Source organism: Ptychodera flava, chromosome 9, assembly GCF_041260155.1.
Source record: "Ptychodera flava strain L36383 chromosome 9, AS_Pfla_20210202, whole genome shotgun sequence".
Taxonomy (NCBI): domain Eukaryota; kingdom Metazoa; phylum Hemichordata; class Enteropneusta; family Ptychoderidae; genus Ptychodera; species Ptychodera flava.
In genome coordinates, this window is record NC_091936.1 from 18,096,652 (window position 1) to 18,114,781 (window position 18,130).

Genomic DNA, 18,130 nt, shown 5'->3' on the forward strand with positions numbered 1-18,130 from the left:
CCGATTTTATCTGATCCCATCTTTTCCGCGCCTTTCCTCTAATTTCCATAGTTTTCCTTCAACGTTTTCACTTCTTCTTCAGAATTCTTCAAGCGTTCAGCGAGTCTACTCCTCTCGCTCTGCTCTACTGCCAGCTTTTCCTGGCTCTCTTCTAACTGTCTCACGAGTCTTTCCAGTCTACCTCTGTCCTCCTGTTCCATACCGCTGCTGCGGTGTTTCTGTTTCATGAGGATCTTCAGGGTCTGCATCAAGTTGACGGTGAGTTGGTCTTGGAGGCTCCTGCACACAGGATTTGCTCTTCCGAAGTCAAGTGAATGGCTTTTGATGTCTGATAAGGCAATTAAAAACAGGTGTGATCATCAGTACTCCAAAGGGGATGAAAAAAGTGCAAAAGAATATCGCAAACTGTGGTGCATATGTATACAGTACAATCTGTCTAAACTGAACCATTCAGGGACTGAGAAAATTGTTCGGTTTGGAGAGGTGTCTGGTTTATAGAGGTCCTATTGGAATGGGACTGGGAAAAGGGTTCAGTTTAGAAAGCTTTCCAGTTTAGACGGGGTTCGATTTAGACAGGTTTCGCCGTACATTTGTTTGGAGAATGATTCCAAGGCTGATTTCTAACAAGATTCCATGTTGACAAGTTGATGATGCAGTCGGAGCATCTGATATACTTTGTTTGACTAACTTTCAGGATATGCAACAACTTAAAGTAGTACAGTAACAGTAACGTGAAAAGTTTCAGATTTTTATTCAGACTTTCCTGAAGGATATTTGAAACCATTTTCACAATAAAGAATGAGAATGAGTTGCCTAAAAGAAATAAGTAACGTAAAATTTACTGACATTGTTAATGTCATGATTCATGGTTAAAGTCTATGATTGAAGTTTCATTATTCATCAAAAAAGCCGGTAAAAACTTCCAGTGTTCTCAAAGGCTTGGAAAAACAGAGGAGCAACCAATTTAATAACAATGTATAATTTGCATATTTTTTTCATGAAAATGTATTCATTTGTACAGTTGTTAACATATGAATAGATTGCTCCAAAAAGAGAGGGGTGAACCCTGACTTTTGACTCCACAGGATTCAAAACAAGTCCACTCACGCAGCAGATCACAAAAGTGTTTAAAAGTTTGAGTGTCAAGAAAACCGTGTCCCGGCACATCATACCTTAAAAGTGATGATTATAATTTTTTTAAGCTTGATAATAAGCGTTTATGCAGTCATAAAACCTGCGGCCTATGTTGATACATAGTCCAAATAAATTTTAGTCAGGATCATGGTAAGTAAACTTTCAAAGGCTTTGAACGTGTACTGTACTCCTGATTGATATCACACAGGTTCTACTGCAGGGAGTGTTGATGAAAATGGAAAAGCCAGGCGCTTAAAAATTTCAGCATTCAGCGAAACCATTTCCAATTGAATTCAGTGATCCGTAAGCCCTGGTATCTGAATTAATGGTTCTGCAATCCACTTTGACAATTTTGCATTCTCTCTCTATCCTAAGGTTGTTGTTATATAGTTCCGGACCTTTGGTCATGGGATTTGCTTGCCCCTGAACACACTTTGACCTTTCACCTATTTTCCTGTAAACAGGTAAACATGGTCCACATTCATCATTGTTAACAAAGGGCTTGCCCAAACCATGATGGTGGAAAAGCGGTTAAACTGACAGCAACTTACCATGTCTGATTCAGGGGTCAGAGGTTATCTTATGTTTGCTTTGGAATAACTCATTGCCTTTTATAATACTAAGAAATAGAACCTAATACAAAGAAATAGAACATAACTCTGTGTGGTCACACATAGGGCTTTTCCCGGTGAGCTAAATGCAGAGTTACTATGCAGAACACTTTTGACACTTCATCATTATGTCAAATTCTTTGTGATGTCATCAAATTTTGTCTATTTATGTAGAGTTTATGTTCTCCCACAATTCTTCGAAGTCCTGTGAAAACATATCTGTTTATGAGCTAACAATTGTCGCTGCCATGCATTTGCAAAAGTCATTGGTAAACCTTATCAAATCCATCAGTACTTTTTTCTCGGAAGTAACAGAGCGACCTTGTTCCCTTCAGCTTATTTCTGAAAGGTTCCTAATAACGGGCTTCTTCTGTCATTTCAAAAATTGAACGTCTGATCACAACAAATTTCCTCTCCTGATCATTGGCACTTTAAGGTATTAATATGTAGTATCTCAAAACACAGAGTTTTTACACTTATGCCCAACCTTTACTCTAACAAACTTCATTTACTGATTGGCTGCTATGCTGGTGAAAGAGTCGGAGTGCAAAGAGGCCAACGCTTGTTACCTGGTCAGAAAACAATCCGCCAGTCGGTATTTTTGTGACGCGATTAAACATCAGCTATTAAAATATAACCCCAGTGAAGCTGACCTATATTCTATTCCCAGTAAACACTGGTCAGCATTTACTGACATCTCTCTGCTCTGTGACTAAACACAGTCCCTCCACCCACTGTAGACCGAACAAAGAAAGCTGTTCACGATACAACAAAAAATGGAGCTTGCAACTCATACCGGTATTCCCTGCTCAGCAAGCTGTCAAATGTTGAAATGATATGAATGTTCAAGTTAATGAACCCCACATGTATAATTTATTGCTTTAAAAGTGATGGCAATGAATACGCATGGAAAAGAGTCTATTATGGAATCTTTGTATACAGCCATCATTCAATTTTTTGGTGGCTACAAAACTTTTGATAAGCGAAAAGACCAAACTGTAATTTTATTAAGATACAGCCTGCATTATGTTTCCTGCACTATGTCTTTTAACCCTTTTATCACCATGGTTTGGCTGTCATAACCCATTGTTATCAATGGCGAGTGTGGACCTGTTAACTGGGAACTGGGGAGAACAGTTTAAAAGTGGGGCTGGTGGGATAAAGTAAGTTTTTTTGCTCCTATATCATCTTTACAGAAAGAAATCAGCACGTAAAGACCCCAGAGTTATTTTTCGCCCTCAATTTAAGACATGTTTAGGATTGGCAATTTTAGTTTTAATAGGTTAGGATTTTTTAAGTGAAGACAAAAAAATTTTCTCTGCCAAATATTTTGAATCATCACAGATTTTCAGGAATACATGATACATACAAAAACATTGAAACATCTGTAGCTGGTAGTCAACTAAAATTTATCATGTATCCACTTTTATCACTTTATGTTTTGAAAATAATGTGATTGTTATAAAAGGCTGAAAATAGCATATGAACGATGTATGCTATTTTCAGCTTTTCCCCCAATATCTGTTAAAGGTACTAAATCCTAATCTTTTCAAATTCCTACCATTATTTTTGTTTTATTTGTTCTGTTTCAGTTCTTAAACATTTTTACTTATCGATCATCAGAGCTCTGCTCACACTTTTTGTCTCTACCTATTCGCTTTTCACATATGTTGATGACATAATTTCTGGTATGTACCATAGGGAGGGGGATTAGAGATCTGACGACTGACAATTTAGCATGTTTCCGTGAGAAGGACAGAAAAGTTGCTCATACAAACACAGCAGTAATAATCTGAACAGATTACAGCAACAGATTACAGCGACTTTGTCCCTTCAACATAAATTCCTCCCATGTCCATGCTTGGGAAATGGCACCAACAGAGTGCCATCGCATTGAGATTTTGAAAAGCCTCCACTGTTTTCAGACGTAAATAAAATAGAAAAACAATCCAGAAATGTTATGAACTTTTCCTTCACTATTTGAATTTTTCTAACATGACAAAAAAACTTCTGTGTTGGTGTTTTTTTTCATTGCTGGTGCTGAAACACCCAGCTTATACAAATCCAAAGATCTCTGTTGCATGAGACCTACTTTGCAAAAACGTAAAACATTTTTGATTCTGCCAGGTAAATGTCATCTAAAAACAGTGAAAACAAACATAAAACTACATGAAGTATGGGTACAACTTTCTCCTAGATGAAGGAAAACAATTGTTTCTTCGATTTGGCAAGGCACAATACAGACACATTTGCATACAATGTGGAATATTTCCTCATTTTGCTATCGCTCTTACCTCTTCGAGTGGTGCTTCTGATTTCCAGTTTCTGCCCGTTTTTCCCAAATTTTATAGTCCGTACGCCGACTTCCTCAACAAATAAACTGTTTTCCGCCAGGACTTGTTTCAACTTGTCAACTGCCGAGTTTGGAACAGCCAGAGTGATGACGCATTCAGTACTTTCCCCAGTGACGTACACCTGACCTGAATGATCTGTGGGTTTCAAAATAGGTCAAAAGGGGATGCAACACTACACTGTGGGATTTGGCCTGATGATGTATGCTTAGTTGATCAAATCCTAAAGAGTTCCCTGTTTTTCAATTATTGCTTTCAGGGAGTAGTGATAATAATATTATTATGAAGATTTTTCCGTAGATCATTAAACCGTGATTTTTAGTATGAACATATTTTATTATAGATTCTGAAACAAGAAGTTAGATATCTCTATAAACCACGACTACTGTACATATTTTTTTTCAGATCACTTTGGTGTACTTTCAGAGTGATATGAAGTCACTGTTTACATTCAAGATTACTTCACTTTTGTAACATCAATTATATTGTTAGAACGATGAACCATATGTTGAATATCATCAAAGCATAACTTGTAGTGGTGATTATAATGAGAAATCCTCGTAAAAAACAAGTGATAGTGAACAACTGTGTCTGCTCTACCACAGTCATTGCCTTTTAACCTTGTAAAGAGGAAAAGGTTAAATTTGACTGCTAAACACATAATGCATATAATTATTTGTATGTATTTGGTCACCATTGATGTGGTGTTTCAAAAGCACTCCAAGTCACAATTAATACTTCATTCATGGCTTTTCCACATCAGCATGAAACATTCACGGGAATTTTTTTGATGTTACATAGCAGTATATGCAATGCCGTATGTCCTGCATTTATCATGCATCTTTCTATTAATAAATGGAAACATGTATGGGTTGGTGCCAAGTAAACCATGTTTGAGAAACTGCATGTGGTTCTGGAATGGGACTTTCTGGCCTTCAAAATGGGCAGAGAGTTTCTTGTACAGGTTATTCATCTGGTGATTCAAAGAATTGGAAAGAGTGATTGATAATGCTATCGTGATTTGGCATTGTTTGTAAATAGATGGGGAGTTTTGGTCACAGCTGTGTTGGTTTCACTCACTATTGATATCTTACTTCCTCCTAAGGGTCAAAGGTCAAACTGGGGGAAATGCAAATCTCTTTGGTCCCCTTCTGTCATGAGAAAAACAATAGTACGCTTTTCAAAGTTAAAAATAAATCAAATGAGGAATGGATTTCTGAAATGAAATGAAGGAAAGTAACTTATTCACTTCTGAGCAGCACTGATCAGTTCAGTGTTTTAGGCACATTCTGCATAGGCCAATTACAGACATGATTATTAGCTTGACTATCCTTACTATCAGCTGGAATTGAAAATGCACAGATCTCTAAATTAACTTGCCTAAATAAGTTCAGTGTCAAGGTGAAGAATATAATAACTCATGATTTTTTTCAGTAAACAACAATTTCTTTATCAGAGTATCTGAGAAAAATATATCTGTAGCTTAACCCTTTGAGTGCTTAGTCATTTTTCCCAACAAAATTTTCGTGCAACATTTTACCAATCTTTATGAATTTTTCTGTATCTGTTGTGATGATTTTGGAGCAAATGGACATCGCATTTAATTAGCTACAATTTTTGATCAAAATTTTTTGCAAAAATTTGCGATCCAACTGAAATTTGGGCCGACATAAAATAATTATCCTTTTGGGAATAGATTTGGGCCATTGGTGGGAAGATATAGTTCTACGTACATGGGATGATATAAAAACTAGATCAAAAATGTCAACTTGGACCAGGGCCAACATAACGTGTCCACGCACTTGAATTTGCTGTCCCAAATTTTACGTTAGCCCTGAACCTCCCTTACTGGGACCAAACTATATCGGCCCAAGGCTGACGCAGCGTGTCCCCATTGGTTATTTTACATCAGCCCAGGCCCAGCACTGGTGCTACACTGATGCAAATTGGCCAGCCTGAACAACGTGCATGTGTCCTTATCACAGAAAGCAAGCACTATGAGGCTGTTATTACACATCCATAACAATAAACATTGGTATAGTCTGTACATGAACACCAAAAGGGCCAGTGTATTGTACTCATTTTGTATTACTTTCACTGTGTATGAATATAATGGCTAACTTCTATGTGAGGTTATTTATCAGCATACATACATTGGGATGCCTCCTTAGACCTTATTTTTGAATTCAAATTCACTCATGAATGCATTTATTGTACTGAGTGTAGTTGACAAGTATCTGACACGTGCCTTTGTGTGAGTACAACATCACAACTATAGTTTGAAACTAAATGAAAATATGCAGCCAGATTGACTTTATCAACAGTACAATGAAAACAAGACATCGTTTTTTTTCAAGTCAACTGAGCCGGGGAATTTTGTCTACTATAGTTTCAACCATTGCCTGGGACGGATACCTAGCTCAGTTTGTTTGAGTAGGTATATCAACATTTTCCTCATTTCCATTCACCATATAACAATTTATACCTAAACCAGCCCTCAAATTCACTATTTCATAGAATGGTGAACAGTAGATGTACCATACCTTGGCCTTTGTCAGATATAAGTTCTGATAAAGACACATGAACTTGATGACATTGTCTTTCGAGGAAATTCCAAATTAGACTAAAACTTTGTCATGACAATGGACTTGTAATTCTAATGGAATTCTATTTGTAAAGGCCATAAGGAAGTACACACATGATTGGGAACTAATGAATGTGCTATTTGTGAAGTTCACAAGGTAATACATGGCTGGATTTTCTACAATCTTCCTGAAATGATGGCTGATATATAATGCACCTGAATTTTTGGCAACTTTCAAATGCTTTTCACTGATTGAGATGTACCGGTATGTTAACCTTTTCCTGCCGAGCGCCCTTGTCCGTTATCCTCCCAAGTCAGTAGAAAACCGCCCCATAATATGTGCCTGCAAAAGATTGGCTCTCCTGCATGTTATCCTGCCAGGCATTTTGGCAGAAATCGCCCATTTTCAGGGTAGTTTTAGCCGTACTTATACTTATACGTTAGACTTCGATAATTTCTACATGCCCGTAGACAGGGGAAGGAGCTCAAGGGTTGCTGCAGAAAAAAATTGAGGTCACCGGCTTTGTTTGCCCCTGGGAGTGCGTCATTTTATTGCCGTTTCATGTTTATTTTTTCGGAAATAAACTCCTTCAGTATTACGCACGTCCGCTAGGCACAAACATCACCTCACTCCTCTGTTAGTCAGAGACCCTGAGGGTCGTGCTAGGGGTGCAGAAGCACCGTCAAACCTGTCCTGTTTCCCCAGGGTAGGGTCAATGAATAGTACCTTAAACGACTTGGCAGTGTAGCACAAAAACTACGTTTTTGCCGTTGTATTAACGACATGGCTGAGCCATTGAAGCACAGCTCAATGTAGTTTAGCCAGCTCAGTTGGGAGTTGGCTTACGAGTGTTACCGTTCATTACTGACTTAATCGAGTGGTCCTCAGTCAGGTACGGGTTTGTACCGACATGGCTTGGGCTGCAGCTAACCAGTGATAACCAGTCACTACACCCAAGTCTTCAGTTCACTTTTGCGATGCACGGGTGCAACGCAATATGCTTCCATTGTTCTAGCCATCGACGTGTCCACATGCCTGGCAGCCATATTGTACTGCTAGCTGGTTTGCATAACAAAAGCAGTCCCTGCTAAATGCAGGCGGTATCCCCGTAGCCTGACTACGCATTGACCTTATGTGCCCTTTTGAATTCTCTGTACGCAAACAGCGTACGTAGTTACCAATGCGTCGGCAAGAGGATACGTTTGCCTGCAAACCAGAGCCAATACTTCGGATGATGGAATAAATAAAAAATCCAAAGCTACGTCCATTGAATGGCACGGCCAAGGCAGTGAAGGACGTTGCCTGGCTTGAACTTGCAGAGCTGAAGCCCAGCTTAGTACGTCGGACACCAGTTTGTAATGGTATTTCCGAGTCGTTCATATCCGTTCCATCGGAGGAACAAGTCGAGCCGTCCCGTCAAAAATACGTTCTCATTTTCAGTCACGCACAACTGAATAAGTGACTTTCGTCTCGCACCATCGGCATATCTGCCAAGTCGTTTGCAAGAGGTAGCCTTCTAGATTAGCATTGCCGAGTTGGTCAAGTTCGGCAGCAATCTGTATAGTGCCAGGCAGCCAAGTACGTCCAACTCCGCCAGAAAACGTCACCATGCTATCCTGCCAAGTCCGCTAAAAAGCGGTAAAAAAAACCAGCCCCCCTCGGGTGTGGGGGACTGGCGGACAGGTTTCTGCACCTTTCCCTGTCTATCGACTCCTGCGAACCCATTTCGAGGGGAAAAGGCGTTCCTTGTCAGAAAACCTCTCCTCGGATGACCCCTAAACGCACAGGGGATAGCAAAACGTAGTGCCGTCGACTTGGCAGGAAAGGGGTACCCAAAAAGGGCCCGATTCCCACCGGGTTGGGAGAATAACGGTCACCAGTGCTTAGATTCTGGCTACACCGAATTTCAAGCGGATTTTCATCGACTTGGCAGGAAAAGGGTTAAGTCATGCTGTTCGTCAATCTGTATGGAATATCTGGGGCTCTTATAACCATAAAATATCATCTATCCTAAAGTCATGATCTTGAAATTTGAATTTGTATTTCGAATATTTGTACGCGAGGTCTCCAACTGTAAATTTAGAACGGAGATTCATGGATATAGTAACCGTTTTAGTGGTGATTACTATTGTGACACAAATTATTGGATTGCAAGAAAAGTCAAACGACTGATAAATTTATAACCAAATCAATAAAAAGGTTAAAATCTATGACTGATTTCTTATCCAGTGCATCATATTTTACCATGGTATCTCAGTTGGTCTTCTTACCATTTCTTTATTTCATATTTTCAAATCAAGAGAATGAGGCTAGACGGTAGTTTTGACCTACCCGTACTGTCGTATGTACGGTGACTACTATTCTCAAGTATCACTTGAATTGAAATAATCCATAAACCTGTAGTCTATTATCTAGGAGTGAAGAAACAAATTAAAGAGAATTACACATACCAAAGGCACTGATTATTGCTTGGATTACAGTTTGCAGCAATCGCGGCGTGGTCAGCTTGGCATCATGCTCTGTCAGTCTGAACTCCACTTCCTCCTCTGTGAGGGGATCTGCTTGGAAGAAAATAAAAGTTGTTATTTACTGTTTAAAATATATCATATCTAACCAAATATCTGCTTTGCCACTAAAATAAAATCAGTGATCGCTTTAATATTTCTGAAGATGCGTTGTAGAGTGTGTTGCAGTCATACTTTTAACGTAGTCATCTCTTTGATAGTCGATAGTCCAACAAAGATAATAAACTGGAATATCTATCGTTCTTGGCAGGTCTATATCCTTCCTTGGATGTTTGTGCCAGACAGAATTGTGACAGATCGCATCCAGCTGTAAATAGGAAGCACGTACAGGAGCGTCCCTGTATTACAGATATCCAAGTCTAATCTGATGATTGATACAGGGTTCTGATCATATATGCTGACATTGACAAGTTTCTTGACGATGCAAAGTTCAGAAAACTTGCAAATTAGTAGACACAAACCTTGTGAGAGAAGCAAATAGGGGTTTTCCTGGGAGCCTCTAGCTATGTATTCTATATAAAGACTCCCTAGGCAAGTACTGATTAATTTGAAATCCAATCTGCTTGAACTAATCTTTCCTCTTAGCTAAAAAAATGGTCTGACTGATAAAATGACACTTGCATCATTGTCAGAAAGGTAGTAAAATTTGTTTAAAATGCATTAAGCAGTGTTTTTCCTAAGGTTTTGGAACAGTGGTAAATGATTTGGGAACCCTGATAACATTTCTGCTGTGCATCGGTACACAAGGGGAACCCCAGTAACATTTACTCACTTATCACCCTTAACAAAAACAGCGATGAGTCACAGATTTAGCTGCAGACAACAACGTCATATTTTGATGTTTTCTTGTCAGCCATGTTAAATTACTAGAGCGCTTCAATTGGGTCTCCTATTAAGGTGGAGCTGCATGTTGCCAACACAGTTTTTTTCAAAGCAATATTTCTCATCAAAGATGACAAGGAAACCCCCTCATACTATATATTTTCAAAAAGCAAAGACTCTAAAGTATAGTGTGGTAGCAGTAGATTGCGCGAAAGATAAAGTGGGTGTATATTTGGGGTAAAAAACCTCAATTTTGGTATTAATGATAAAATTAATTTAAGTCAGAAACTTGACAGTATTTTCTGAAATGTAATATTTAACATGAAAGAAGAGTATATGTAGAAAAAAACGACTGGTATTTTATTTTGCATTATCTATCCCCATTCAAAATTGGCAAGGGTTTAAAAACCTGACACTCAAAGAAGTGATTTACAATTCAAATGCCTCTTATTTAAAATGTAAGAACTTTATTGCCAAACAAAATAGTTGTTTTTTTAAAGAGCATTTAAAGAACATAATGTGAAAATTTCAGAAAATTTGATCCAGCCAGACTGGAGTTAAATTCTTTGGAAATTTTGAAATTGGGAGGAAAAAGAAGGCAGGAAATCAGGTGATTTGCATTCATTTGCATAAATTAACACTTCTGTATCATGAAACTTACGACTGCTTGACAAGCTAAATGGTGAACACCACCAACATTTTAATCTTGGGTTAACATATTAATTAAAATTGAATGAATATTTGCAAAAACGTGATTTTTGAGCAAAATGTGCTGTGTTGGGTGCAGCGCCCCCTTAAAAAGTATGGTTGGTGGTATGCAATATGCCATTTTGAAAAATTGGACAACATGGGGATGTGGCACCCAGGCATTTCACAGCATAGTGATTCTGACATCTGTGAGACTAGGAAACATCATATCATTGTAATATGGCTACAAAGGTGCAATTTAAGCAGCAATACTGTATGTGTGTATGGTTTGAAAACCGATCTACCATAAAATTCAAGATAAGACTGTCAGGTTGCTGAACAGAGTTACAAAAATAAAACCAGGAGGAGCCAAGTTAGCACTATAGCAATTATAGCAAAACTAAAAGTGTGCATGTACGTGAATTTGTGTGTATAAACGAATTTGACCTGATACAATATGCTAAATCTGTTCATGTTTTAGGAAATGATGCTAAAATTCACTGACCAGTGATGTGCTTGCTTCTGTAATCATCCAACGAAGGATATTTCAACATGTTAGGGTGAGCATCTATGCTGCCAGTTTCCATCTCAGGGTTGTGGAATGAGCTGTACTTATCATCTATCCAGTCCCCCTCTCCCACCATACCTTGGCTTCTTTCTGCTAAGAAAGGGACATAAACTTTAATAAGTTTTTTATGTACATTATGCATAACAGCTGTAACTTCCATAATATTTTCAGCACTTTTTAAAGTAAAAAAATAATTTTCTTCTCCTTAAACCTACCATATATTGCACCACAAAGTATTAACATTGTTGACACAATGAATTGCGTGAAGTATTCCATGTTATTATCGTACTGACAATGAATTCTAGTCCTGACAAAAATATAAGTTGTCAAAAATTATAGAGGACAAGAAACACATACAGGTAGTACTGATTTAGTGATACAACTGACATTTCAGTGCGATTTAGGTGTGGAACAGGAAACTCTACTTTGCAGAGAAAATAAACGTACTGGAAAAAAAATGCAAAGTTACAGTTATAGGAGCTTTAGCAAAGTACGGAAAATAGTGGCATCTGTTAATTTAAGTAAAAGCATTTATAATTGCAATTAAATTGAATTTTCTCTTGGCTAACTTCTGAAACGTTCTCCTTTGAAGCACATCCCACTATATACAGCAGTAACACTGTGTAATGCACAAGAAATCTTTGCTAATTTTGCATTCCTTTTCTCATCGAGATACATGTAAATGTACCTTGTGTGCTTTCATGTTGGATGCACAGTTATACAATTTAAGGTAGGGCACTTTTTCACTCTCTACAACTTTATATGCATGTTTGTTAATATTTCTGCTAAAATGCATCAATACAGTTGAAATTGGTGTTCAATTTTGTTTTTCATTGATGTAGGGCAGGGTGCACCTCAGGGACATATAATCTCAAATTTTTACAATATTTTTATGTTCTATCACCTGTCTGGGCTCATTCTCTTGGAAGTAAATAAATTTTCACGTTTTATTTTCGTGAAAATCAAAAATTTTTTCTATGGTTGGCGACCAGTTTGAATTTCAAGAGTTTCAATCAGGTGCATTGGTTTCTCTAGTGCCAAATTTTGCATGGTGAGCCCTGATCTTTACTATTGATTTTGAAAGAAAAGCATTTACAGTTTCCTTTTAGGAAAGTTTGAACAAACGTTTAACTCTTTCAATTTCAAGGAGCGTACTACTTTAACCCTTTTCCTGCCAGACAGTATTAACTGTATCACTTCCCCATCAGCCAAGTCAGTAAAAAGCGGTATTGAGCCAAAACATGACGTATTTTCACCCACTTGGCTTGGTATGTTATAGCATCTTTTAAAAAAAAAAATCAACGTTACAGTATTATGTTTTCAACAGCCTTCAAATATACAGTATTATGTTAAAATACATCATATGTAATGCGTTGTGTTTCAGTAATTTTAACCACCTTGACCTGGTGGTGAAATATGGACTTGGCAGGAAAAGGGTTAATGAAAAGAACCATTCGAACCATGCAATCTATTGAATACTCAGTGCACTAAGGCCTTTTTTACTCTACAAATATTTTTATTTTTACTCTACAAATATTTCTAAAGGGAAGGACATCCAATCTAGTATCTGTGGCTGAACTTATGGACCCATACAATCGGTCTGTTGTCATGCACAACTTATCCCAACATTCCTTGTGCATATCAAAAGTTGAAAAGCGGCAGCTGCAAAACTGATAATCTGTGTACCTGTATCTGCCATGTGTGCGTTTTGAGATCAGCAATGCTGGCAAATAAATTCTGCGACAAAGGTACCTGGTAAGAAAAAGAAAAGATATGCGAAATGGGACATGTTCACAAATGATTATTGTGCGAGACAGACTGGGATTTATAGCATGTGTACAGTACACTTCAATAGGACCGTGCTGTGGCAGGAGAGTAACAATAACACAGATGCATCACGTAATTTTTACATTTGAAACCTCGCATTAGCGATCATGTGAACATTCAATTCACAGTGAACTATGGGCAGTCCTCAGGCAGCTACGGGCAGTCACGGGCAGTAATTAGTAGGACCGGGGTGAAGTGAACTTCTTTCGTCATGAGCTTCTGAGCATGAACTTTAACTAACAACTGAATAGGTCGCGGTCGTATTCATCATAAATGATATATTTAAACCGATTCCTGGTGCCTCGAGTTTTATTTGGAAGATTTGGCGTCCACGGAATCGCAGATGTATTATTCAGTTCGCCGCGACCCCTAACTCCGGGGATTTCCGGTTTCAATGTTGTACTCTGTTCACATACCGTGTTTTGGTACATGATACAGTGCTCTCCCACGCCATCGCCACAATAGCCGACGATTTTGCTGTGAATGTGATGAGCATTTGTGAAACCTTGTGAAAATAGTCAATGTCATATAAGATCAACTCACCTGATGTATGAGCAAAAGCCTAAAAGTGAGCTTTAGAGCTGAATTCGTTCCTTTTCTCGGTTCATGATTCACTGAAGCCGTGCATTGTTTCCTAAAATAGGCACGGGGAATTCCCTCCAAAGTACGATGCTGAAGTTATTTTCGTATTCGTTTTCGTATTCGTTTTCGTATTCGTATTCGTATTCGTATTGGAGTCACTGACAGAAATTGTTATTTTTAGTCCAGGTTTCAGGTATGAAACGTGCAATATACGATATTTACTGAGGTTAAAATATTGTGATAATTTGATTCGTAATTTCATCTGCCAAATTTGGTTAAATTTACATAAATTTGCATTTGTAGATTTTAAAGAATTTTGTTCACTTCATTTTATTTGAAAAAAAATACTTAAAATCGGTTGGGATCTGGTAAGGCAGCATCTTCGCTTGCCAATGTCTCTTGACCGGGCAGCTGGATGCACCCCGAAATCAGGTGGTCAGTGCCAAGTAATGGGACTCGTGAGAGCGGATGCAAAGGAGCTGCCCTGGACTGTACTATTGTTTTGCGGGGAGGGCAGATTTTTTGAGGCGCTGCAAAACGGGTGACTGTTGAAAGCTATGATGAACGGGGGACTTGTCTAGGACAACCATCTGAATAAAAAAATTTGAAAATTGTTATATCCGGTCATCCTTTTGGACTCACTTTAGAATGATCATATCCATTTACAATTTGTATTTCAAGTATTTTACTTGATTTTGATATGGCTCTACGTAGACCTGAAATAAATTATAATAACAATACAATACAATACTTTACAAAACTCAGGGAGTGCGGTAAGGCAAAAATTACAAAATTGCAAGTTACGACTAAGTTGTACGTGCTGCTACAGGGAAGAAAGTAACATAAATCAATGACAATAGGTAGTTTATCTTTCAGAGTAAAGATGTGAGCAATATTATACATAAAACCGGACCGACCGATAATTCATGTATTACATTCAATCAGGGCTCAAAGTAGCGACCATTTTCAGTCGCATAGGCGACCAAATTTATGAGATTGCGACTGAATTTTTTCAAGACATTTCTCCATACCGTATACGTGATCAAATACAACATATATCATATATTCGCTCAGTGTTCACGGAGCATCGTCCTGAAAGGCCACGACCCCAAAATACGCATTGAATAAGCATAGCTAATACTCAAAGGTTTGAGCGCGTTCTCTCCTCTGCACAGCGCTGCAAATGTGTCTGCTGATGTTATCTTGAATGATCTGTCAAAATATCCCATGAATTTAATGATAAATTTTACTACAATCCAATCAAGTATCAGAAGCAGTTTTAGTGCTGTCACATCATTTCAAATGAACCAATCATAATCCCAGCATAAAATGTCATCAAAATATAGCTGACAAGGGAAAACAAGCAACCAGTAACTGCAACATAGTTTCATGCGTTCACGTGCGTAATGAATATTTGCGTTAGGGATAGACCATTAGACCTTGGGAGGGGGGGTGGTCACAATGAAATTGTGAAAATTTTTTTTTTACTATTGTAAATTTCTGAATTTTTTTTTTCCAATTGAGATTAGCTGTGCAAATTTTTTTTTTCAGAGTAAATTTTCAGATTTATAATTTTTTTTTAGTTCGTCGCTGTCTGAAGATAAAGAGGGCAAAGATGTGGTGCCAAGCACCACAAGCGGCCACGCAAGTGGTCACGGGGGGGGGGGAGGTCAGGAGAGGGTGTCCCCCTCTGCAGTTGGAGCTTTTGAAAAATAGAGATTAAAATGGTGTTATTTAGTGGCACTTGGGGAGTATTTTTGCGGGGGGAGGTCAGGAGGGGGTGTCCCCTCCTGCCGTTGGAGCTTTTGAAAAATAGAGATAAAATGGTGTAATTTAGTTGCACTTGGGGAGTATTTTTGCGGGGGGTGGTCAGGAGGGGGTGTCCCCCTCCTGCTGTTGGAGCTTTTGAAAAATAGAGATTGAAATGGTGTTATTTGATGGCACTTGGGGAGTATTTTTGCAGGGGGAGGTCAGGAGGGGGTGTCCCCTCCTGCCGTTGGAGCTTTTGAAAAATAGAGATAAAAATGGTGTTATTTGGTGGCACTTTAGGAGGATTTTTTCGGATTAGACATCTTCCTCTGAAACATGGTCTTCTTGCTCCTCAGTAGCTTCCTATAGTTTTGAAAATTGACTATTTTGGTTTCCTGGCTTCCCTTTCTACTGCGTGGTGAAATGCCTACATTCACCCCACCAAACATCATGCATCTCATGATTTACAATTGATTTTGACAAGCTAAGAAGCTAAAATAAGCTAAATAATATAGTTAAATTTGCATATTTGTGTTCTTAGAGCAATTGTTGCCCTTTTTGATCAAAACATCTATTTCTCTGTAGCAGCATGTCCAAATTGATTGGATGTGTATAGATGTGTTGAAATTTCAATATTTGTCTTTTAGGGCAATTTATGCCATTCATGGTCAAAAAATCTGTATTCTCTGAAAGGGCTTGTCCAATTTCTTTGAAATTTGCTACACAAAAACGATTATTCATGCAGATTTATTCAGTATTTGCTGTCCAGAAACTTTCAAAGTTCAACCTTTTGTGTGTTTTTGTGTGGGATTTGTTGGATAGATGGCATTCTACGTAGTGTATTGTTGAATGTCAAAACATGTGTTGCTGTTGTTTTTTGAGGCTGTTTTTTGAGAAAAAAGAATTGAAAATGCCTTTTTGAAAAGCAAAATAATACATAATGACTTGATATGTTGTTTTATCATTATTGACGTGTTTCTACTTGTTCACCTATTCTTGCATTCATCATTGCAATAAAATGCTGTGAAAAAAATGAAACTGATGTGGCCTGCATCTGTTTACCTTGATCTTAAAAGGCAAATACAACTTTCTGTCTTGACAACCATACCATAGTTTCAATGTTTTACCTTGTGTACCTGCTTGGTTTGTACGCAGGAAACAAGTAGAAAACAGGCTCTATAATTTCATAATTTTCAAGTGATCAGAATACAAAAGTCCTGAAAAGATAAGATAATCACAACTTCCAGTATAAGGGATACAGTCACTCTAAATGTATAAATTAAAATTAAAAATGTGCCGGGAGGATCTACTAAAAATACAGAAAGTTGCTTTCTGTCGGTAAAATCTAAAAAAAATTCAAAATTTTAAAGACTTTTGCAGATTTTTTTTTTACGCCTTTGTCTTCTTATTTATTTATTTTTTATTTTGCAAACTAGTTTGAAGATTTTTTTTTTCCTAACTTTCTGCTCTGAAAATTTTTTTTTTTCTGTTTTTGACCACCCCCCCCCTCCCAAGATCTAATGGTCCGTCCCTTAGTGGCATGTGACCGGCTAGACCATTTCCGGAAATCGTCCTTTGGAAAGCAGATCAAAGCATCGATTTCATCAAGCTTGGACTGGATTATCCTGTTTCATAAAGGTTTTGTTTTCAGCTAGATCTAAATAGCAAGCATCTTTGTTGAAATATCATGGCAAATCTGCCGGGTAGCGACTGCAATTATGTAGAACCATGGAGGTAGTAGTAGGGTGCCAAAGTTTAGCTCAAATGTTGCGACATTATACGCAGCTCACGCACACTGAAAGTGAAATTTGATTTTCGTGAAATTTTAAACGCCATTTTTCTGAAAATAAGTAGCTCAGTTACCGAAAAAATGGATATTTCCAATTGAAATCGATGTATGAGGCAGGTTTCATTAAAAAACTAAAGAAAAAACGATAGAAAAATAGTGTTTTTCCTCTCAAAAAATGCCACTTCGTACTGACCAGCCACAGCGCTCGAGTGGTCGCCGCTCATGGCACGCACTTCTGAATCCAGTCAATACCTATTCGCAACGGAACTGCTTTCGGGCCCTGTGCACGCTGTCATAGAACTGTGAATTTGGCCAGGAAGTGGCAGACCATCCCATTTACATGTAGTGGTGAGTTTTTGTTATATTCTGGGAATTTTAGCCAGCAAACATGAGGTAAAGTGAGTACGGTAAATTCGGTGTAGATTTTTCCCATTTTGATACATATTTTTGCCATAAAACTTGTAGCATGTTCTTTTTAAACATCATTCCAACATTTCTGTGAAATATGACGAAAATCTGTCCACGAGCACAAGTACGAATCATAAACACAAAACCGTGTTCATTCATAGACCTCAGTACAGTGTGACTCAAGATGGCGGCGGAAGGCAGTCACACTGACACACCATTGACAGCCTAGCCTGCCTGAGGCTGAAGTTAGGGACAGCTATTTCTTACAATTTCATGGCTGAAAATGAACTGCATTAAAAGAAAATTGGCAGTTTAAATTGATTTATTAGAATTGAGTGTTATTAAATAACATTGTGACAAAATTGCATTGTATTGTGAGCTCTAGTTTTTAAGTTATGTGAAATCAAAATTCATAAAAACATAAAAATCCATCCATTTTCGATGGTACGGTGCCGCCGCAATTTTGACTAAGTCAGACAAAATATTTTCAAT

General features: G+C 38.0%; 1 protein-coding gene across 2 annotated transcripts; it reads right to left on the reverse strand.

Moving 5' to 3' along the window:
* Positions 1–38: 38 nt before the first annotated feature.
* LOC139140214 (uncharacterized) lies at positions 39–13,779 on the reverse strand. 2 transcript variants are annotated; one of them, XM_070709306.1, is made up of 6 exons: positions 13,654–13,779; positions 12,970–13,035; positions 11,221–11,373; positions 9,132–9,239; positions 4,040–4,234; positions 39–328 (listed from the first exon to the last, which is right to left on the reverse strand). In XM_070709306.1, exons 2-6 carry the CDS (start codon positions 12,980–12,982, stop codon positions 39–41), a joined length of 759 nt encoding a protein of 252 aa, XP_070565407.1. In that variant the 5' UTR covers positions 12,983–13,035; positions 13,654–13,779. The 2 variants fall into 2 exon arrangements, with proteins under 2 accessions (XP_070565407.1, XP_070565406.1); XM_070709305.1 differs by having other exon boundaries at positions 11,221–11,376.
* Between the last annotated feature and the right edge of the window lie 4,351 nt (positions 13,780–18,130).

What these genes read in the sequence shown, in the direction of transcription:
- LOC139140214 (XM_070709305.1), bottom strand. An exon ending in CAGAAGCAAGCACATCACTG is followed by an intron (nt 9,240 to 11,220) that starts GTCAGTGAATTT and finishes TCTTCCAAGCAG; the next exon opens with ATCCCCTCACAGAGGAGGAA. An exon ending in CAGAAGCACCACTCGAAGAG is followed by an intron (nt 329 to 4,039) that starts GTAAGAGCGATA and finishes TTGCCTTATCAG; the next exon opens with ACATCAAAAGCCATTCACTT.